General features: G+C 37.0%; 1 protein-coding gene across 8 annotated transcripts in view; it reads right to left on the reverse strand.

Moving 5' to 3' along the window:
- Positions 1 to 25,144, reverse strand: part of CASK (calcium/calmodulin dependent serine protein kinase) — a 223,654-nt gene that overhangs the window by 155,551 nt on the left and 42,959 nt on the right. For all 8 annotated transcript variants that reach the window (XM_063344181.1, XM_063344162.1, XM_063344133.1 and 5 more), the window contains exon 2: positions 12,157 to 12,269. In XM_063344181.1, the coding sequence (XP_063200251.1) occupies positions 12,157 to 12,269 (113 nt within the window). The remainder of the gene's footprint in view (positions 1 to 12,156; positions 12,270 to 25,144) is intronic.

Here is a 25,144-nt window from a genome sequence, read left to right on the forward strand (position 1 = left end):
AAGTAATTTTTCTGGGTTCTGTAAAGTATTAAAAATAAATCCTCATTTAAGTGCCTTAACAAATGCTATGACATTCTGAAAGATTGAAACATTACTTTTTAGCACCAGTCTCATTTGCAACTGAGCTTTTTCTTCTACAGCAACTTCAAAAAAGAAAGAATTTGACCACTGACTATTTTAGGCAAAATAAATACACAGAACAATCCCCTCCCCCAACCAAGAAAAGCACCGTAAGTCTTACTCATATATGAGGTGACCTTAAAAAAAAATACTCCAAGAAAAATCTCCATCACAGATTATAAGTAAACCAACTGTAGATCACAGTATTTTTATTTACATTGACAATTTACTGTGTCACTGTGAACCGTCACTTGGTTGGATTCATATTAGGAAATCAAGTACATACAATACATTCAGCATGAGTAGGCTATCCAGGTGTCTGTGATAAGTGACTTCATTAAAATAAATGACTTGTAGCTGGAAAATGCCATGCCAGTAAGTGCTGTTTCAGAGTGCACAGACTGCAGTAATACACACAGCTGTGAAAAACAGGCCTCTCTCCTAAAGCCTTTGGCACTTAAAACCCCCAAAATTTCTAGGCTATAACGTTAAGAAAATGCAAGTATCTTGCAGTGCTTAGTTAGATATAATATTCTCATCCTTCTGTCTTCTAGGTAGTTAAGTGATTGAAGTGTTTTAAAACTATACATCTTCCATTACATTACTCTGTAGTGGGGAGAATGACAGTTGCCTCAGTTAAATTCTTACAGTTACTGGTTATACATGTAATAGTTTTAAAACATAGAATTACGAGGAAATTCAATGCAGTATTAAAGATAAAACTGAATTCATAACATATGTTCATTCACGTTTTTTTTAAGTGGACTTTTATCTTAAATTTAACTGTCTAGACAATCACTTATTTTTTGTACCTAACTTTTCTCTCTATTAAAATAATTAATATACTGGAAGACAACTGACATGGTAATATTTGACATGGTTGAACTAGAATAGCAGATAAAATGTAGAAAGTCTTTAACAAACAGAATTAAGCTCACAGGTCTCCTCAGGACCTCCAGGTCCTTGATTTATTTAAATCAAAATGCTTCTCTTCATTGAGAAGCTAAAATCTCCTATATTCTATTCTATATGTTAATGAAAATCTTTTCTTTAAACTGTTCCAAACAACAAATACCTTTATCTGCCTCTGTATCAGGTAGACTTAGTTGTTTCTCTTAACATTTTCTTTCTCTTTTCTCAGAGATTCTTTACTCAAAAAGATTACAAGATTTTTATTTTTTTTTCCTACTGAAGCAACTGTTATCCCGGAAAACACAACCATTTTTTGTCAGTGTTTAAAGCTGGACTAAACTGACCGACTTGCATCTGTACAAGTTAATATGGGCTAATATGACCCAAAGTATTTAATTCTCACAAGCGACTCACGCACTGACAACTTACTGAACCCCATACATTTTGAACTTTCTTCTCCTCAAAGTATTTCCATTCTCCCACATAATGACATACTATGAAGATCTCTCAACTTCTATATACTTCATGTATTAGTCATAAATATTTGCTGATGGAGATATTAGAATGAAAGTTTCCATGAAGCTCAGTTTTCAGTTTCTACAGCTGCAGTATAGATTGCAATAGCTTGTCACTGGTCTTTAGCTTTACCATTTTTCCCCCTTCTTAATTTTTCAGTTTGAAGACCAGTTAGGTGGTAGGAGGATTACGCTATGTGCTTTGATTTTAGTATACCGTTCTTACAATCACCAGTGCATATACAGCAAATTGACAAACAAAGGTAAGAGCTTCTGTGTACAAAGGTTGATATGACTTACAGCAAATGATATCAACCATTAGGTAGCTATTTTGTATTTTCTTAAGCAACTGATCATGAAGCAGTCAACATCAAAAACACTTTGGTTTGATTAAAGGTATGCATTCTTGTTTTTCTCCTGTATTTTTACCGATTTACGAGCAAGTATTTTTAGTTTTGAACTACAGATGACAATATCTGATCTAGAAGTTTTTTCGTCTGTATATATATATATGGATATTATTATGAATATGCAGACATATGTATTACATATTAAAAATATGCCCCCATTTTAAAAGCTATCATTCTTTCTCCCATTCTATTATTTAGGGTGTCCATCAAGGTTTGCTACCACATCTTTACTTTTGCAAATTTCTGTTGCCTATAGCTCAAAACCACGTTCATCTATAATCCTGTAAAAATATCAGTGCATGCAGAAAAGCTCCGGGTGAAATGTTTGTAGCTGATTTGTGTGAAGATTACCTGAGATCATCATGTACCTATGTAACTTAGCAGAAAACTCAGGAGAGTAGAACAGAATAGGAATCTATGCATCACAAAGCATTACATCTCTCTTTTGGAAAAAGAAAGATTTTTAGACAAGATTTTCACAGGATGTAAGCTATCCCAAGCAAAAAATCACACAACCCGAAGGCTGACTTTTTGCCAATGGCAGGATACAGCTTTGTCATTCTAACAGGAAAAGAAGTTCTAGAAGAGCGATATTGCACAATGATCATTATTTATCTTATCATAGTGACATATATTTTTAGATTCACAAAACAACAAAACCCAGCATTTAAGAGTCAAAGAAGGTTCTCTTCGGATCAATGAATTAACAGAAATTGCAGCTTAGCTGCAATTAGTCTTGAGTTTTGTTGATTGCACAAACCAGAACAGAATACATGCTTGCATCCAAACAGAAAATATTTGAAAATACAGCTGATACTTATTATCTTCCCTATGTTTGTAACCAGCCCGAATTATGGCAAGCACAGTTAGAAGCCTATTTCTGGGCTATTGGCAAGAATCATGCTTCGTTAGATGAGTACAGACTGTGTACAAAGACAGAACTGTTTTGGAAAGTATTTTCATTTTTCAAAACAGAAGTTGGACATACCTCATGCATTTTGTAAAGAGATTAAAGACAACAATGTTTAAGAATGAAGACTTGAGAGCATTCTCATAATACGTCTTTTAAAAAGCATACTTCCAGATTTCTTTGCATAAATTTAATCATGGCTTTGCTTTGCAAAGAAGGTGAAGAAACACACCTTTGTCATTTGGCTTATTGTACTGGTAAAAGCTTTAGGTATTGCTTACTAATTTAGGAACACTAAAGCAGGAATATCTTTGCTTTCCCCTCCAACCTAGATTTCTTTTTCGAACAGACTTGCTTTTCTCAAACTCGTTCTCAAACAGTTTGCTTTCTTAATCAAGAAGGCAGCTATAATTAAACTAGGGTTTTAGAGAAGAAAAACGTTGTTAGGTTATGTGATGAAACCTCATCTGCACAGCCACAAAGGAGCACAGGGAGACAACGGTGTGTGGGGCAGGGGAAGACCCAAATAATGCCCTGCTCAGCTGCTCCCAGGCCCATCGCAGGAGAGCCATCCACCCATCAAAGCTGTGAGGCTGCCTTTGTAGAATCACAGAATGGTTGAGGTTGGAAGGGACCTCTGGAAGCCATCTGGTGCAGCCTCCCTGCTCAAGCAGGGCCACCAAGAGCCAGTTGCCCAGGACGATGTCCTGATGATTTTTGATTACCTTCAATGATGGAAAATCCACAACCTCTCTGGGCAGCCTGTTCCACAGCTCGATAACCCTCACAGTGAAAAAGCGTTTCCTGGTGTTCAGACAGAGCGTCCCGTGTTTCAGTCTGTGCCCACTGCCTCTGGTCCTGTCACTGGGCACCACTGAGAAGAGCCAGGCTCAATTTCCTTTGCACCCTCCCTTAAGCATTTGTACGCATCGATGAGAACCCTCCTGAGCCTTCCCTTCTCCTGCTCCCAGCTTTTCCTCACAGGAGCGATGCTCCCATGCTTTCATCACCCTAGCGTCAGCCCTTTGCTGGCCTCTTTCTAGCAGCTCCATGTCTCTCCTGTACTGGGGAGCCCAGAACTGCACCCAGCACTTCAGGTGTGGCCTCACCAGTGCTGAGTAGAGGGGAAGAATCACCTCCCTCCACCTGCTGGGAACACGCCTCCCAAGGCTGCCCAGGATACCATTAGTCTTTTTTGTGACAAGGGCACACTGCTGTCTCATGTTCAACTTGGTGTCCACCAGGACCCTCACAGGGCCTTTTCTGAAAAGATGCTTTCCAGCTGGTCAGCCCCCACCATGTACTGGGGCATGGGGTTCTTCCTCCCCACCTGCAGGATATATTGTATGCTTCCCTTGTTGAGCTGCATGAGGTTCCTGTCAGACCATTGCTCCAGACTATCGAGGTCCCTGTGAATGGCAGCATGACCCTCTGGTGTACCCGTCACTCCTCCCAGTTTGGTGTCATCAGCAAACTTGTTGAGGGTACACTCTGTCCCACTGCCCAGATCATTAGTGAAGGTGTTGAGGAGGCCTGGACCCAGTATTGACCCCTGGGGTACAACGGCAGTTACTGGCCTCCAACCAGACTTCATGCCACTGATGAGCACCCTCCGGGACCAGCTGTTCAGCCAGTTTTCAATCCACCTCACTGTCTGCTCAACCAGCCATACTCCATAAGCTTCTCTATAAGGATCTTATGAGAGACAGTGTCAAAGGCCTTCCTGAAGTCTAGGTAGACAATATCCACCGCTTTCTTTCATCTACCAGGCCAGTCATTTCGTCTTGGAAGTTTCTCAGCTTGGTCAAACATAACTTCCCCTTGATGAATTCATGCTGACCACTCATGACTTTCTTGTCATTCACGTGCCTGGAAATGGCATAATTTTGCTAGTCTGCCTGGAATAAATACTATCAACTGCAGTTTACCTTTTGGGTTCTGTGATTTATGCTGAACTACAAGCACTACCTGAAAATGTTTTTCCTAAATTCAAAAATTCTATTAGGAATTTAAAATATTTTCAAGTTCAATTTTCAGTTAAACTTGCATTCTAAATGGTTGTGAGCTCCCAGGTACAGATGGGATTCAAGTAACAGATTTAAAGGACCAACCAGCTTTTGTCCAGATTAAGCAAAGTGATGCATAAGTGCAAGCGTGTACAGAAGCCTTCCTCAATTAGTAAATATTCTTTATGACTTGAGATGACTGAGATGTGCACAAATTACGTGTATTTCTTCAGAAAATGGTTTGGTGTTATGTATTACCCAACAAGATTCACATATTTAACAATATTAGTTATTTCAATAAAAAATTCAATCAAATGGTCACTAAGCCCTATTTTATATGTACAAAGAGGAATTAACTTTTAAGTGACAAACCATATTCACTGACTTTAATGACAGGAAGTTTAAAGAAACTTTTCATAACAAGAATCATTTACATAGGTCTTACTTTCTTGTTCACATATGTGAACATATTTTCTTGTTCCACAGAAATGAAAGTGGGATGTAAAGTGAGAGAAAAGGTTATAGCAATGTTACTTCAGGAGCACTTTTCAATCAATTTTGATTGCTTCTTAAAAAAAAATCCATGTCAACTTCATACTCAGCTATGTAACAAAAATAAGTTAAATTATATACGGATTATATAATTATTTCATTAATATGTGTTCTAAGAATTACAAGATACAGTAATTTTAAAATTAATAATATGTTATTCTTAAAATAAATAATTCTTAAAATGACAGTCAAATACACTTCATATCATTGCATTTTGAAACCTATAAAGGGTACCGTTTACATTTATAAAATTGGCAAATGTGTTGACTAATCTTGCTGCTCAGCTGCATTATACCACCCTCATGATAATGTTATATAAAGACTTACCTAACCTGGCAATGTGCAACTAGTCCATAGTGGTTTCAGCCACTAAATATAATAGTAATTTTTAAAATGTTTGCACTACAGTTAAACCGAGAACAGATAAACAAAGTTATCAGAGCAATGCGTAGCCAAGTAGTAAAGATTTTAACAAAAAATACCCAAAAAAACAGCTGGGGGGGAAGATGAGGTGTGCTCTTCCAAAGCCATTTTGTGTTCAGTACTATAGTAAATTCAGTAAAAACAGATACATATTAAAGGCAAGGGACTGAAGTACTTGGTTTTGTATTACCATAGCTACATGGTAAATTCAAATGTTTCCTGTCTTTTTACCCCACCCTGCTTTATTGTTTGTACAGCATATACACAAATCCTAGTAGTATTTAAAAGACCAGCAACATAAACTCCATGACAGGCAGCTACCACCATTTTAAACACCTTCACTTCAAAATTCCATATCTGTGCAGTTTCGTATTAACACAGGTGTCACTAATGCCATGTGATTTTTGCAGTCCATAAACAGATGCCTCAACTTCCTCAGTACTACAACATACACATTCAATGAATTTTCAAGAAAGCTCCTGTACAATAGTTTTATCTGCAACACTACTATTACTAAACACGTTGATTAAGATTTCTCATAGGGTTAAAATAATAGCAATAAAAGAAAAAGCAAAGTCAAGCTGATGGAGGTTTTCACTCTCTGCGTTATCCTCATATTTTCTGCCTTCAATGAAAGAAAACCTAGAATGGTGCCTTCCTCGTGTTTTCACTAAATCGTAGAAATGCTCATCGGAAATGACCTCTGATGGTCGTTTGATCCAAACCCATCTCAAAGTGAGGTTACTGCTAACATTAGACCAGGACAGCTGTGCCTTCATCTAGCAAAGTCTTTTTACTCAAAGAGTTGAGCTCAACATTGACACTGCATTTTTTGCTTAAACCCTTGAAAAAACAGGGATGGAGGTGCAGATTCTGACACACAGATACTTTTGCAAAAAATAAGTTGTGATTCACCACAGCCTTCCAATATCAAAAGGTCAAGATACTCTGTTTTTCATCCTTACTCAGAATTAAACAAAGCCTTTCAAATGAACTGAACCGAAAAACTGATTTAAAAAATCCAAGTCTAAATTAAAAAAAAATAAAAAAAAACAACAAGGGTAAACTATTTAAGGAAATAAGGAGAATAAGAGTAAGGTCTCAACCTGGAAATATGTCAGGGGAAAGATCTGTGGGTCCTTTGTAGAAAAAAACCAAACTGATGCCAACTTTCACATTTGTTTTCCCACAATGAAATAATTTTGTAATTCTTCTCCTACAACTGATGTTCCATAGCAATACCAGTTTGCTTCAAGCTTCAATTATCTTGCCCCTCTCAGTGCTAGTAGTCCAAGAACTATATTCAAAACTATTCTTTCTTGGCTACAATTTTGCTCTTTGTCACAGCCAAAGATTTTGCAGAGACTGTCTTCACAGCTCACTTCCAGTAGAACCAGTTGGGGTTCTAAAGGAAACCTGAATCTTTCCTTATCAGCTCATCTACTCAGCTTCACAGTGGCTTGCATGTATACAAACCTGTACAGATGCATATATGAGCCTAATAAATAAGGTGTAGCCTATTAGAAGGCTGTGTAAGTAATGATAATCACTTTCTTCGTGAGGACATTTCTATCAAAATGAATTACATATAACTGAATCTAATATACGATGAATTAAATCTTGAAAAACAACTTCAAAGAGACAGGCATTGTAAGCACAGGGCACTACCCTTTAAATTGCTTTAAAAAAACACTCAGCATGTTAAAAGAGAGCAATCTGACATTAAGAAAAGGCACACAAATAATGTATATTGGCTTTTACTAAGTAGTAAGGAACCAATCACCATTCTCTTCCTGAGAAATAGTGTTTGCACTTACAGATATTTGGTGTTACAACAGCTAACTAAAAGCAAGATACGCAAGCCATGCAGAGAAAAATAAAAGAAAAAGAAAATGCATGGGATGTGAAGAGAGCAGCAGAAGAAATAGACAGTAAAAGGTAACTACGGTGTGATCTGTAACAAATTCAGAAATAAGGAACATGCTTTTTACACTTTTCTATACCAAAAGTTATGAGTATAGCAACTGAGAGCTGTATTTGAAAATAAGTTTATTTACAGTGGTATTTTTATTAGATCTCATTGAGTAAACTAGCTTCTGAGAGCATCAAGTACTCTTCCACATGAATCCTCTAAATTGAACTGTACAAAATAGTCTCTTTTACATCTAAAAATATTCCAGCTTCACATTTTCTTATGTATATTTTTAATGTTTTGTATCTCTGTGGTATGAAAGCATAGTGAACTGTAGTGGAATCTGTCATTACATAATGTAGCCAACGTTAATCCAGTAGATCACATGGCCACTTGAACAGTGACAAAGTGTCAATGTACTTCATTAATATGGTTGATTTACAACACTACAGAGGTTGATGACACACAGTATGCAAGACCATGAATACTAACACTTAAATCCAATAGAATTCAGCCTAAATTATATTTGTTACCTGTCAGGCATGATTACATAGCATTAATATTTTTTTCATATTATCAAACCACTGCTGAGATGCACACAGACATAAAAATCTCTTGAGCTGTCTGTGCCTATATACACTAGGTGTGTTGAGCAGCCTTATGGAAAGAAAGCTATACTAGATAAAAGTTTGCATTGCAAGCTAGTGGCTTCTCTATCAAATACCATAACTGCTCATGATAACCTTCTCAGCCTGGAGAAGAGAAGGCTCCGGGGAGACCTTACAGTGGCCTTCCAGTACCTGAAGGGGGCCTACAGGAGAGATGGGGGGGTGCTGTTTGCAAGGGCATGTAGCAGCAGGACAAGGGGCAATGGTGTTAAACTAGAGCAGGGCAGGTTTAGATGAGACATTAGGAAGAAGCCCGTTACAATGAGGGTGGTGAGACACTGGCACAGGTTGCCCAGAGAGCTGGTGGAGGCCCCATCCCTGGAGACATTCAAGGCCAGGCTTGATGAGGCTCTGAGCAGCCTGATCTAGTTGAAGATGTCCCTGCTTACTGCAGGGGGGTTGGACTAGATGACCTTTAAAGGTCCCTTCCAACCCAACACATTCTGTGATTCTATGATAGTACCAATTGATAAACATAGATTAGCCTAGAGAAGTATCAACTTTTCAAACTTTATTGCTTTTGTTACTGTGGTAAGGCCGCTAACATTATTGTAGGAAATCAGTTTGGTTTTTTTTTAATTAAATGTTTAGACTAGCAGATAATCCTTTTAAAACATTCTATATTCCATGCCCAACAGCCTCACAAGTTAAAGAAATTGAAACATTGTATCAAAACAAGTTTAAATTAACTTTCAAAAATTGAAACATTGTATCAAGCCAGTTTTAATTTAATTCCTTTTTTTAAGCACGGTACTGTTTAGCCTCAATTTTCTCCCTAAGTAATATTAAAACCATATTGCCCCACAGACTATGTGTAGACTGTTGATACTAATACCACAAAATCACAGAATCATGTAGGTTGGAAAGAACCTCCGGAGGCCATCTAGGCTAAAGTTGCTCAAAGCAGGTCAAAGTAGATCAGGGCTCAGGGCCTCATGCAGCCCAGTTCTGAGCATCTCTGAGGATGCTATCCAAAATCTGTGCGCAACCTGTAGCAGTGTTTTACCACTCACAGGGTGATTTTTTTTTTTCTTGTCTCTAATTGGAATTTTTTATGTTGCAACTTGTCCGAATGGCTTCTTGTCTTCTTTTCACTGTGCACCTATATGAAGAGTTTGGCTCCATCTGCTCTAGACCCTTCTATTAAGTAGTTGAAGACAGCACTAAATCTCACCTTAGCCTCTCTTCTTAAGGCTAGAAAAACCCAGTTCTCTCAGTCCATCTCTGTTGGACTTATGCCAGTACATCATTGTTTTTCTTGTACTGGGGAAACCAGACTGCACACAGTGCTCCAGATGTCGTCTCACAAGGGATGAATAGAGGAAACAATCACTTCCTTTGACTTGCTGGCTACACTTTTGCAACAGTCGACTATGCAGTTAGTTGCCTTTCCACAAGAATACACTGCTGACAAATGTAAAGATGAAGTTCTTACCCATAAAAAATTTCATCCCACATAGATGCAAAAGCACTCAAGAACAGAGATTTTTTAGATTTAATCATAAGCATGGAGGCATATTGGGCCCTTTACTTCTCAGCATTCTACATGTATGTGAAATTAATGGAAAGGAATTGTCACGAGTTCCCTCACATGCAGAATGTCCTGTTCTCCCACTCCTATGCCTCAAAGAAAGACTGCAGGTGGAAGGTTGTACAAAGACAAACTTCAGGACCAAAATGGTCTTGCAGAGGGCGAAACTTTGAGGTAAAGAATGTTCCTAAGGATTAATCTTACTATTCCATTCCAGCTTACACTTTAACACAATTTATAAACGCAGCTTCCTCCTAGGTAAGTTATCTAATATTTATTTTATGCAACTACCACCATCATGGCTCCCCACCAATGTGTTTAATGAATGCTGTGTCAGAAATAAGCCAAACAGAAAAATATAAGAAAAATAAAATCTTTGAAAAAGTAAACCTAAAACATGGATAAAGGAGAGGTCCGCCAAAAAAACCCCACAAACCCACACAAAACCAAAACAAACAAAAACCAAAACCACCCCCCAAAAAATGCAAACAAAAAAACGCACAGAGGAAAAACAAAATAAAGAGTACACAAGCTGGAAACAGTTTGCGAATAACAGGCTCAGGTTCTGACATAGATTTAAGGACTTGTTCCACATTCACTTATATAACTTCTGTGTCTTAACATCACAAATCTAATGCATAGCAATTCAAAACCTTAAAAAAACCCAAAACCAATACCGACAAAGAACAAAAAAAAAAACCCCAATCCACCCCACAACCAAAACCACAAAAGAAAACAAAAAAAAGCTAAACCCAGGAAGTGTTTATGATCCGTTAACTCCATGACCAGCTTAAATTCTAAATATATCAATGTAAGTGGAATCAAAAAACCAGAATTTCTTAGTATACTCCCAAGCCTTTTCTTTAGATCCAGGTAGCAAATGCAAACCATCAGCAGGCATCCTTCATTTTTTTAAGTAAACCTATAATTCCTGTTGGCTTCTCTTTACCTCATGATGAGTCCCTATTCGTTTTTCTACTATTTCTCCCATTCAGAAATTCCTTCATGGCCCCAAAAGGTTGAATATTACTGTCATGGAGTGAGGAAAGCAGTACTCCCACTAAAGCTGGAAATGTGTCCTAGGATCAGTAGCTAAGATGAGGCTCAGAAAAAGACTAGAATACAGACAGAACTTCTTTAACAGATACAAAATCATTTTAGTAAAAAATATACTAGCTCAAAATGTGATGATTTAGGCATAACCTGCTAAAACCATAACGTGGCTATATACAAGCTGAATATTATGGAATGCATGGCTTATATTTTGTTGAAGGGCTAGGAAAAAGAAACTAGCAATGGCATTATCAGATTTAAATGAAAATCCTTGGTAAAGTCTGAAGCAAGACCTGAGATTTACCTTGTCAATCAAACTACCCATTAAGGCTTAATATTGTTTGTTTTAATGACCAAAACCATCACTGACTCTTTATTGCTGCTGAACTTGGGTTCAAAAGGATTTAAATGGCACAAGTGGAATCTCCAAAAAACATCACTGTACAAAAGAATATGGTCTCCAGCAAAAATATACTGCATATGGAATATACAGTGATTGTCATTCAGTTACCATGCTTGTTTTCATATAGTGTAACAGAAGCGTTTTATACATGAGTTGCACACCTAACTTAAAAAAGATGTATTGTTTTACCCTAAAATAGGAAATGTTGAGTTACAGCCTTTTACTTACACTGTAGCAGTGCTGCAGCACTGTTTTGAAATCCTGACTATATGAAAAACGTATACAGTTCGTTATATAATTTCTCACACTTTAATCTAAAGTTTTCACCTGATTTATAGCAAATTACTTGCTAAATCTAGACTAGTAAAAACAAAACTGATGTGTTCTTGCTTTCCTTCCTTTGTATGCTTTTTTGATTTGAATTAATTTTTAAGAAACTCACTTTCTTATATACAACAGAAATATCTAATATCCAAACAGAAATAGCAATGGCTTAGAGATAGTATACCTACTAATCTTTCTACTATGTATTATCACAACTGAATAGCCGTAGGAACTACTAAAGATTAGAAATGTATGCACTAATTTAAATCAAGTTAAATGGAGACATAAGACCTTGCTTTAAAATTTCTAAAAAATATAAAACAGAAAGGAACTTAACAAAGCAAGCAAACACAGAAAAGGTTGATAAATCAAAAAAAACCCCGTGTGCTTAGAATTTGCTTAATTGTTTGTTCTTACCTTCTGTGCTTAATCCAGGACTTGAAGTGAATTTTGCTACATCGACAATCTTTACAGCAAACTGTTGCCCTGTTTCCCTGTTGATACATCGCCGCACAACGCTGAATGGACCCCTGAAAGACACACCAGAAAACAGCAATAAATAACCTATTCTCTTTTATGCATTATGCATTACAATTCCATTATTCTAAACAAAGTTTAGATTCCAACATTCAAGTGTAGCATTTATACAGAAGCTTATACCTCTCATCCTTCCTGACCATTAAATGTAAAATTAGTAATTTTAACTACAGATTAGTGTAAAGAACACCAAATGAGTCTTGTATTTTCCTATACTAAAGACATAATCTCTTGCCCTGCCACTTTAGAAAGGCTATACTTTTAGAAACCTTATGTAATATACTGACATTATTATTAAATTTTAAGTGGACTTTATTTTGATCCATAATCCAAATGGGGGTAGGCGTGGGGTAGAGGAGGCAAGAAATACATTCTTGCTTTCAGTCCTAAACTAAAGTTTAGAAATTGCCATTTGAAACAACTGAAAGGATATTCCATCAAAACAATAAGAATAACAGAATTGTTAAGTCTTGCTGTTTGGTTTTATCTGTTTGCTTGTTTTACACAAACTATGTTTATTTTGAGCTTATTTGGCACCACTAGATATAAACAACCTCCATTGGAATACTTAAAAATTCCACAAAAACTTGTAATTTTCTCTCATCTGTGGAACTTAAAGAACCCCCACAAAAGTTATAGATAAAAAGATTTATTAAAATTAGTTCAAAGTTCAAACAGATGTTAGTATTGCACTCAACTAATAAAAAGCTAGTTATTTTTCAAAATTGAAATTGTATTTGCCAAAACATGAGTTAGAACAATGGCAACCTTTTAAAAACCATCACTACCAATATGCATTTTCGGAAGTTTCTTTCAGTAGATGATTTAAGTTGCTGGTGCCTTGACTTAAAATACGGAATCTTCCATTCAGTGTTAACAACAAACAACACAATCAGATAATTATGGTAGGTCAAGCTTCCAAACATGAAAAATTAATAGGTTATGAAAACAGAATAGGATTGTTTCAAGACTGCAACAGTTGTAGCAAATGAATCCTTTTTTACTGCTACTTATTTAATGACTGACATGATAGTTCTAAAGACATCCATTCTAAAGTCTTCTCAAAAAGACGTAAGGGAAAATTTGAGGATGAAAAGAGCCTTTGTTCAAAAGTTCACCTATTGAGTGAACATTCACCTGCTGAGTGAAATAAATGCTTAAATATAGCTTAAAAGACAAATTCTTCCATTCAAGCAGTGAACTGGAAGTTACTTTCTGAGCAATGAGATTGCAAAGTAACACAATTCTCCCAATAAAAAGTTCCCTGAAAAGGGAGAAATGTCCCTCTGAGGGCACTTACAAACCTTTGTAACTGGCTTTTGGTATTCCTTTACATACCAGATGATTCAAATAATGTAATTCATCATACTACCAAAATCATACTCCCACAGCTAAAATCCAATTTTTTACTCTTTAAACAACATATTTGCACAGATTTCTTGAGATAAGATCATTTCTCACACAGGACATGAATCTAAGCATTGACAAACAAGGAATATATTTATTAGCACAACTACATACATGTGAATTATGCTGATGTACTCAAACAGAACTAACTACACATGAAAGTGCCTGGGTTTTTTCCCCTCTTTCCTTGCTCCTAACATACAATGAAACCCCCCATACTGATGGATATTTTCTTCTCTGAATCCCACACCCCACTATTATTCAGCATGTGGTCTTTTACCAACAGTTACCACAGTTATTTTTAAAAATATGTTCAATTAAGATTCTAATACATAGAAATTCAGTTACATCTGTAAATGCAAAAGGCTCAATTGACTTCATTTGGCATCTGAAAGACTACAGCTATTGACTTGGAATCCTCCCATCCCTACCCCTTTTCAGAAAGTAATCATTTATTAAAAAGTCTCATTTTATATAGATCAGTGTCACCTTCTTATCCCAAGTCTCTGGTTACACTTTTAGTATCTGCCAAACTAAAATTGCTTTAAAATAGTACAAACGCATTTAAATTATGGTAATTTAAAAACATTTCAAAACCTAAACCACAGCTTTGGAATAACATCGCCTATACTCGTTCCCATTCATAATTGCCATAAATTACTAGAAACTAAATGTATTTCATTAAAATGATCCTTTTTCTTTTCATTCTCAGTGTTTTTTCCTCACATAAAGCCTTTCTGAGAACATTAAATAATGCTTTAACGTAATCTGATACAAAATGGTAGATCACTAGAGCGTAGAGACATCTGACAAGACCATATCCTTACTTATAGGTAGACCCCCGACTTCTGTTCATTCACATAAACTCTATGAATATAAATATTTCTTGGTGTTGACCAAGCTACTTCTAGATTTCCTGGTTTCTTCAAGTCTGAGCTGGAGAGCTTGCCCATCCACCTGAATACGTGTACATACTTTGAGCAGCCAAGGAGAGATAGTTGCAGGAATCATAAATTAAAAAGGAACATAGAAACTGCAGCTCCAAGAGGGAGCAGACTTGCAGTCACCCCTATCTTTCTCTCTCATAACCATGACTTATTTTTTCCTTCCCTTATGTATTAACATTTTTAGAACCCTGACTTGAGCTATTTGCTTCCTGCATATTAAGTCTGGGACAAAAAAATTATGCATCTTATTCAGTTCTGTAACAAAGAGGGTACAAGAAACACCCATCTGTAGAGTCTCAACCTTTATGGCCATATTGAAAATTACTTATGGTTTTAACAGAGCCTTCTCTACTTAGGCTGAGGAATGCCAAAGACTCTTAAGTAAATCAAAGGTGCTGTAAAGCACAGTAGACAAGAATTCAGTGATGCCTACAATGAAGTCATTCTATTAAAAAAATACACCAATTCAGAGTTTCATATAGAAATCAAAGTATTTATTTCCTCATAGCTGCAATGGAACACAACAGTTTTACAAATAAAGTTATAACAGCCCACAGTGATACTCTCTAATCCGAGCAGAAATCTGTAATCAGAAAACAAAAGTCTGTGCTTCCTATTCCTAACACAGTAGTTTCAAACCTTGTTTGGGAGTTAAGTAACAGAAGTCTTTCAGGCCACCCTCAGCCCCAGCACCAAAATCACACCCTCCTCAGTCAGGAAAAGGACTACACTATTTCATCTCTCAAATGAGACAAGGAGCTATTCACAGAATCACAGAATCTTAGTGGTTGGAAGGGACCTTTGAGATCATCAAGTCCAACCACATAAAAAAAACCAAAAAAACCCAAAAAAAAACCACACAAAAAAAAAGCACCCACCAACTAAACTCCACACCCACAACCCCCCACACAACACCCCACCGCAAACCAATAATCTTGGGCACTAGAGCATGCCCTGAAGAGCCATGTCTACACGTTTCTTAAATACCTCCAGGGATGGTGACTCCACCACCTCCCTGGGCAGGCTGTTCCAGTGCCTGACCACTCTTTCAGTAAAGTAATTCTTCCTAATATCTAATCTAAATCTCCCTTGCCGCAGCTTCAGACCATTTCCTCTGGTCCTGTCGTTATTCCCTTGGGAGAAGAGGCCAACACCCACCTCTCTACAGTTTCCTTTCAGGTAGTTGTAGAGGGCCATGAGGTCTCCCCTCAGCCTCCTTTTCTCCAGACTAAACATGCCCAGCTCCCTCAGCCTCTCCTCATAGGACTTGTTCTCCAGATCCCTCACCAGCCTGGTAGCTCTCCTCTGGACACGCTCCAGCACTTCAATGTCCCTCTTGTCCAGAGGGGCCCAGAACTGAACACAGTACTCGAGGTGAGGCCTCACCAGTGCCGAGTACAGAGGCACGATGACTTCTCTACTGCTGCTGACCACGCTATTCCTGATACAAGCCAGGATGCTATTGGCCTTCTTGGCCACATGGGCACACTGCTGGCTCATGTTAAGCTGGCCGTCCACTAACACTCCCAGGTCCTTTTCTGCTGGGCAGCTTTCCAGCCACTCAGCCCCAAGCCTGTAGCGTTGCCCGGGGTTGTTGTGACCAAAATGCAGGACCCGGCACTTGGCCTTATTAAACCTCATCCCATTGGCCTTGGCCCATTGATCCAACCTGTCTAGATCCCTCTGTAAAGCCTTCCGACCCTCAAGCAGATCAACACTCCCACCTAGTTTGGTGTCATCCGCAAACTTACTAAGGGTGCATTCAATCCCCTTGTCTAGATCATCAATAAAGATATTGAACAAGATTGGCCCCAAAACTGAGCCCTGAGGGACACCACTGATGACCGGCCGCCAACCAGATTTTGCTCCATTAATCACAACTCGCTGGGCACGGCCATCCAGCCAGTTTTTTATCCAACAGTATCCAATATTCAACAGTTGCATCTGCCACTGGGGAAACATATATCACATCCTCACTAAATGATAATTTCTATAGCTCATTTTACTAACCCTGCAGCTCAAATTACACTGATCTAAAATACAGAGATGATGCAGACAGGGGAAGGAACAATTGGAACTCTAGATACAGATCATCAAAACTGTTAGTGACAGATCAGACTACTTATTCATTTATTTATTAAAACAGATGAACTGAGTTAAGTTGCATACTAAGACTTCATATTGTAAGTGTCATACAAACTAAAATGATAATGTAATGTGTTTTACATTTCATTTCTCTCTGTGCTATCCTTAACAGACATAACCGCTGAGATATGCTTTCAAAATCTTTCACTGCAGTTAGCATGCACACAACAGACTACACCAGTTCAAAACATGAGAATCATTAAAATACACAAGTAGTAAGGACAGATGATTTTTTCACTGATGTTTCGTCAACAATTGGCAGCAGCACATTCCAACACCTGCAATACTTTGAGTCCCACCTGCAATATATGCCAAAAAGCAAAACGTATTTTCTTAAACTGAAGTTGGAATGCATGCTGATTTTTTCTGTCTACTGCAGATGGAAATCAAAGTATTACAATACATTATTAAGGAGGTTACTGATTATATGTAGGCCATTAAAAGTGGATAGAAATGCTGAAGAGGTGCCTTTTAACCAGTTCTTTTCATGCTTCCAAAATTTCGAGTAGGCAGGGCAGGTCCTGATGTAATCTTTACTGTCTAGCACAAACCAGTTAATGTTATATCAGCTAGACACAAACGTAAAGAAAATAAATTATTAACTACTTTCTCCTTCAGAGGTACAACATTCAAAGTACAATAAAATCATAAAACTCTTGAGACCATCCAAGCCTTTTTTATCATCTCCTTCACTTTAAATGTCATTAGGACTTCAGGCATAAAGATCATAAGCCAATATTTTGCAAACTCTATTTTTTTTATACTAGAATCTTGTTGGCTTATCTGTCTGTTCTGTTTCCTTTCCCTTCCTCCCATCCATGTTGGTGTGTAAGAATGAGAACTAGCTGTGATTAAAATATACCTTGTTGATTCCTAACAGGCGCAAATACTTGAAACCAGTAACTACAGCCTGTTCTTTTCACACATCCTGAATGAACTGAGCTGACCTGTGGGAACGGAGTTCCTACTGACGGATGATATAAAGACACTTTCAGAACCCCTATGCTTCAGAACCCCAAAACTTGAGATTTTAAGTCATTGACTTATCGGATCATCAAGAATTTGCTCAACATCTCTCCCAAGTGAGTCACAATTTTTTGAGGAACTTAATATAAACCAATGCATTTTGGCTCTCAAATTAATTTTCATTAATTTAAGTTTAAAAAAAAAGTAAGAAACTCAAGTCGAACAGTAAAACCAACAATAGCGAACAACAACTCTTCCAATGAACAGAGTACTCCTTTAAAAATGAGCTTCCATTTATAAGTAAAAGGCCTTAGATTCCTTTTCCTTATTTAACAGGGCTTAAGGATTAAGAACTTGAAATACGCAATACAGGTCTTAAGGTTACCTTTATTCAACATTTTAGGAAACATTGGTCTTCCATTTAAAAGTGATTATGTCAGTTTGTTGCATTAAGATACAACAGAAGTATACAGATAAAGTCACATGAGGAAAAAACATATATACCCAGATTTACTTATTTTTTTAAAGGCTAGCATTTGCTTAACTAACCAGCAGACAACACTGCTTTTTACTAATGTGGTTAGTATTTCCAAAACAACTGTATCCAAACTGATGAAAATTGTTGGAAAGAAAGCAAATTACAACCACATTTTAAAGAGATAGATCTCTTTCCCACTTTACTCATCCATGTCATTTATAAAATATACTTGTTCTTCAGTTTTCCCCTTCGATCGATACAGTATTTCCAAGATTCATTAAACGTGCAGTTAGTCACTCTATCAGCTCATTTGCATGTGGAACTGCAGCTTAAAACAGTGACTGAACATGATCTCTGTAAACTAGCACATTGGATTAGAGGGCATCCACATTTAAAAAGCCATCACTGGCAATGTTGGGTAGACATTCTTTGTTTTGTTCTCAAAGGAAAATTTAAAATACTGCATTATGATGACTGTGAAGATCTGATACGTCTTTAGAAAATTAGATAATATCCCAATGAAGTCACAAAACCGAGTTCCCAAGCAGCAACATTTCTATCACAGGTATCCTTCAACAGTTCACATCTTTGAAACCAAGTCAGTGTTTTAACTCAGCTTTAGGACAAAAACATACAAAGAACAAAACACAAGACAGGAGCAGTTCACTGGATCTCAGCCCAATATGAATACATACTTCCTAATATTAATCCAACAGAAAACAGAATATACAGAGTACCAAAGCTGTGGTTCTAAGATAGGGGAAAAAAACCAACAGCTCACAAATCTTCCTTTGCCTTCATGATCATTTTTGAGACACGATCATTTAAACACCTTTGAAAGTACTGAATCTCAGTGTTTATGTAATATTTAAGTACAATGTAGATTTTATTTTGTATAAGTAATTATATAGCTGGAGAAAGGCTACTGAGTAAAGTGGCAGAGTTTGAAACAAGTCATTTAAAACTAGTGAAACTGAAGTCAAAAAAAGATTTGGAAATGGCAGGTATTTATAAATAACGGTATTTAAAGAATTTCAAAACATTAGCTAAGTGATAAAACATGATCTATAAGAAATTATTGTTACAACTTAAAAATACTCAACTGCCATTTCTTTTAAAGGCTTAAGCAAGCTCTTATACATAGGAACAAAAATCTCAGAGAAAACACTTGTCAAAAAAACCTAGAGTAACTTAAAACTTTCATTATTCAACATAGAAATACCTGATGGGGTGTAAGCGCAGGAAACATGCTAATAAAAGCTGAGTCATATCAATGCAGTGTGCACTATAGGAGCTAATTAGACATCCAGAGTGACCTTAACACTCAGTCTTTCTACTGCAGAGCTCAGTGGAACTCCAGTCAGAAGGAGTGGCTGATAGTGTGGACGAGAAACCCAGTCACAGACCACCTCCAGCCCACCGCCCTTCCGGCAGTGTTCCCCTCATTGCAGTATCATTAGAACCCACTCTTCCAGCCCTCCTCAAAGCCTTATCTGACACAGAAAGGGAGGCAATGAAAACTAGAATTGAAAAGACGACTACACAATTATGTTCAGCACCAAAACATTGGCAGAGCTACCCCAGAGAAAGAGAGAGAGCAGACAGGAGGAGCTTCCAGCCTTTTTTGCCCTTAACCATTTCTTTCCTTCCTTAAGAAACTACAGGAGTAGCCACTCCAGTGCTTGTGAAACAGAAACACTCTCCAAGAAAACCTTAGGGTATGCTTAGAATTTATGTGACATACTGAAAAAATAATTACTTTCAGTTTTAAGATTTTCTTGTATAATTCAGAAGCTTGGTTTTGTCTCTATAAAAGCAAAACATTGGCAGAAAGAGATCTCTTCTGCTACACTGTCTTTTCTATCTCCAACCTGCAAGGGGGATAAGCTATCCTTAACTGATCTGTAACTTCTATCAACAGAAACAGTAAGCCTGTGGCCTGGTTTTTCTTCTTACCAAGCGAAAAAGCAAGAATGAATTTATCAGTCATTCTACACTTTAATACATGAGGTGTCTACGTACCAAATCTCTTAGGCATACATATGCTATAAACAGATGCTGACATATAAAAATACCAATAATGTATCTGTAGTTTGTAAACAACTCTTTATTTACATTGACTGGCTGGGATATTGAGGGGATGGGAAAGGAAGAACACTGATATAAGATGCTCACTACATTCTCTATTCCATTATCATTAAATAAAAATTTTAGCACCAGTCACAAACAACATTCTTCACATGGAAGCTATTCAGAAAATATTTTTATTTTCACATATACTACAACATCCTCGATTTTCAGAATTCCATAATTATCAGTTAACTCTGACTGTATTCTTGTAAATTCTCCCATTTTATTCATAGACTCATGGAACAATTTAGGCTGGAGAGGACCTCTGAAGTGACATGCTTAGTAATTTTGTCAGAACATCTACTTGTTGCTATTAAAAATGATACTACACCATTACTTTTTTTTTTTTAAGAAAACAGCAGAAACCACCTCACTCTGAAAACAACCATTTACAAATAATTATTCACCTCAGCATACAGACAAGCAAATTCTGCTTTCAATAATTATCATAGTAATAGGTTTCACAGTCTTAAAAGAGTTGGTCTGAAAGCTGCAACTGTAGCAGGAATAGTAATAATAAGTGTACTTTGTTAAGACCCATAAGCTTTTTGGAACAAGATCAGACATTAGCTGCTGGGCAGCTTTCCGAGGGGTGTGCTTCCACAAGAAAGGCCACATGATACATATGAAAGATTGAAGGGTTTTTAGAGCAAGATTACAGTACGTTATTTCAAGTACATGTTTGGATGATACTAAAGTATGATGATTGTTTTAAACAGAAGCAATAGTTATTGACATAGAGCAGCTCTTTCAAGAAACTGTCCTTAGATCTTCCTTTACATCCTATTTTTCAATTCATTAAAGGTCATTTGCAAGAGAAGGGTCAAGAATTCAAGTAACTCCTAATAGCCTTCTTAAAGAGTTCAGACCCTTGGCTCTACAGATTCCATTTTTAGCTCATTTCTTCCTTGATAATCTGTTTCCAGTGATTCACTACTAACTCACTTTTGCTGCAAGGTTAGACCTTAGACACTATTTTCACTTTTCTAAATCAGTACATGGGTCTAAAATGCTATGCTAGCAGCCTCAGTCTTCAAGAAAGTGACTGATTACGTGCCCCATTTCATGATGGATGAAAGAAGGAAGAAAAAATTATTCCTAAGGCGTGTATCTACTAAGCATACACAGGTAAATTATGAGACATTCTCTTAACTGAGATATAAATAATTATAATTCATAATTATAAATCAGAAAATGGCGCTGTTTTTTAATTATTTGTGAGACCAAAGAATGAAAATTGGTTTCTTAAGCTGATATGAAACATTCTGCCCCCTCATCAGCAAAGAACTTCAAAAACTGACGACAAATAGGATTCTCCTCTCTCTTTTTTTCACCTTAAGGTAGATGAGAATCTACATCTCACTCAAGAAATTATTTAGGGCAGGTAAGGACTGGTAATCAAAGCACAAAATCTACTTCTTGAACAGGAGAGGGGAGAACTAAGAAAAACTTTGTTCCCTGATAAATTCCCACTGGAAATACTGCAATAAAGGCATGGAATCAAAATCCCCAAAATGTTATTTCACACTGTAATATTCAGTAACACTTCAGACAAAAATACAATACACCGGCAGCTGAATCAAGAACATCAATTCAAAAGTGTTCGGAAAAACTGATGCTGTTCTCCCTAACAGACTCCTTTAACACCTGACCAAATCTTTTGCCCCTTTCTCTTCTTTGTAAAGAAAGACATAGTGTACAAGATCAGAAGGCAGTGAAGGAAATCTAGGAAAAAAAATTATGAAACTACATTAGGTATGAAATCATTCAAGAGTGAGAAGAAATGCAGCAAGAATGAACAAATGTGTAAAAAAGAACACTTCAATCACAGGAACAAGAGAGAGTATATTAAAAATAATAGCTTTGCCTCCAAAAGAACAGAGAAAGGTTGTAGAGTATCTTCAGTCTCATCAGCTAGAGACAACGATCATTACTTTTCTCTTTTCCCATTCAGAGAACCTTTTTATCCCATTCATGTTAATAGGTCTTGTTCCACCTCAGGCTGTGGCTTCACCAGCATTTCTTCAGCAGCAATACTGGCCAAACCAGCAACCCTTCTAGCTATTGTGTTACCCTGAAACAGCTTTGGCATGGTTACACTGAACCAAATCAAAGAAGAAACAAAACCCACCCAAATATCCCACACAAACCACTTCTGTTTTTTCACTGTGTTAATTTTCATCCAGAGCGGTTGCTCGATTTGGCTTAAAGCATGGCTACGCAAAGAGCTGTCAAGAGAGTCAAGCCTAGGAACAAACGGCCAGGACAGAGGGGGTGCTTAAGCAGTGCTACTGCTAAAAGTGAATCTAGTCTCAGACTACGATGATTTTTCATACAGTCCAACAGCTACCTGTAGGGCCTGCACTAATACACATACGTACACTCACGCAATGAAGCAAAGGAACTCATCTACTGAGAAAGTCTTAGGTAAATCCACATATAGCTGGCTCCACTGTGCACAGTTTGTCTTGCAACTACGAGTGCTTTCGATAACACATAGCACACAGTGAGATGAGAAAGAAGAATGGGAATATGTCAGCCTCGACTGCTGCCAAAAATTCCTTCATGAGATTACACCCTCAGGTGAACTTATATGCATTAACTGCTCCCTACATCATCTCTCCCTCCTGCATTGTGGTTCTATTTTAAATTTCCACTTTAAGATTATTAATGGCCACTTTATACCTATTAGTCCTGTTAACAAAACTGAGCTTACATACGACTTCCTCTTCTCTCTCACACAGATTTTGCCAAGCCTAACAAAAATGCCCCTTTTTTATGATGAGCTTTCTCATTTCAGAATCTCTTCCCTGCATGTGTTCCAGTTTGAATTTTTCTTAGCAAAAGCAACCAGAACTGTGAGTAGTACTCCAGATGAGGTTTTAGCAAAAGTTTGCACAATGTTAATGACGCTTTCTTCTCTGCTGGAAATACTGTGCCTGGTACAATCCTTTACTTGCCTTCTCCACATGCACATCATATAGCTACCTAATATAGTGGCAATCTTCTCCTCAGTTGTTTCTAACCAATCAGCCTTAGCCTGCTCCAAAGCCTGTTACTAGTTTTTCCATTTTCAAGTGGAGGAGCCTGTATTTAGAAGTTCATAATTTCCACTGATAAAGTCCTTGGGTTTTTTCCTTTCTGGGTGATGTCCAGATCTTCCTCTGCAGCAATTATCCTCAAATGTTGCATCAAAAAAAGAGCGCAGATTAATCAGTACAGTTCAATTTAGTGTTCTTTTCTTTTAAAATAACCTGATAAACAACTAATCCAAACCTGACCAATGACAAACCCTCACTTTTTTCATTCTTTCCTCTTTGAATGCCCCATTTTAATCTCTTCTTTAGACCAATATGGAATACTTCACATTTATCATATTGTAATCTTATTGTTTGTTTTAAAGAAAACAGCAAACCAAACTACAAGAGTGAAGTGAGCAGGAAGTACTAGCATATATGACTGACAGAAGGGTTTTTCTCATTGCTTGGAATACACCACCACTAATTCAGGTGCCCCAACACTACTGTGTTACAAAAATCAGAAGTTTCCTACATGTTCAAGACAACAGAGAAAGGTAGACTTAACTTGCATGGGCCACTACAGAAGCAGAGAAGAAACTTAACATTTTTTTATGGAAATACCCTCATTTAAACACTGTATTATGTCTGTGATAAGATATGACATTCCTCAAAACTGAGGATGTGTCACCTTTATACTGTAATATATGCAAAAGGTTCAGAGTTCAGAAATTCTTTGAGGGCCTCGCTCTTCCCCGTATCTGATTAAGAACAAAACTCCCATTTAATTTGCTACCACTACACAAGTTAAGTCTCAAAGTGGAAAGACAGCAATGGTCAAACACAACAATGTTTTTAAAACACACACATATACTAGAAATCGGTATCTCCCTCAAAACCAACACCTGAATTTAAACAGAATTTATTCTGGTAATCAGTTCAATCAAAACTGCTTCCTGTATAGCTCAATATCTAAATTTTTATTAAAAAAATATAATCTCAGTTCAGTTTAGCTGTCACTTAAAATCATAGCCTCAAGGATATTTCTGTGTGCATACCAATTCACAAGACCCTTTGGAACCAATAACTAGAAGTTACTGAAGTCCATGAGAGAAACCAAGTTTCTAAGTGAGAAAGTTCTTCAGTGCAGCACTAATCAGTAAAGCTAAATTACCCAAAGAATCTTAATCCAGACAGACAGCTTCCTATACTTCTTACAGGAGTTTGGCCTCTGAACTGCCAAACACCTTCATGTGTTAGGAAAATGAAAAGTATCCTGAAAAGAAAGTCTGTCTTGTGTGTCTCAAAAGTATGCAGATTAGTATTAAATATCATAAGTTGTCATCAAGATCATGTATGAAGAAAAACATAAATACTTGAGGTTTTCTTTTAAAGATGTTGGAAGACTTCCAGTATTTCAGAAACTGAATTTATGTCTCAAATCATCAGCCTTTAGGGTGATTCATAACATTTAAAGTTATGGAAGGGTTATGGGATTTATTAAGAACATTCAGCTAAATATTGGGAAAAAATTTCCAGGTTATGATCTTTATAAGAAGGTTGTTGAATTCTCTCTTCAGGGGAGAAATGAATGAATTCTGACCTTTTGAACTCTGATGCTTTCAACAATGTACTAGAACAAAAAATCTGACACAGAGAAGATAAGAAAATTTAGTTTCTCTATTCCATCTGGATCTGTTATGTTTCTGAACAGTTCCTTGTATTTTTATGTATGTAATGCATATAAACTACTGTTCAAAGTCAGGGTGCGTTTTTTG

The sequence above is a fragment of the Chroicocephalus ridibundus genome, chromosome 1, assembly GCF_963924245.1.
Source record: "Chroicocephalus ridibundus chromosome 1, bChrRid1.1, whole genome shotgun sequence".
Lineage (NCBI taxonomy): Eukaryota > Metazoa > Chordata > Aves > Charadriiformes > Laridae > Chroicocephalus > Chroicocephalus ridibundus.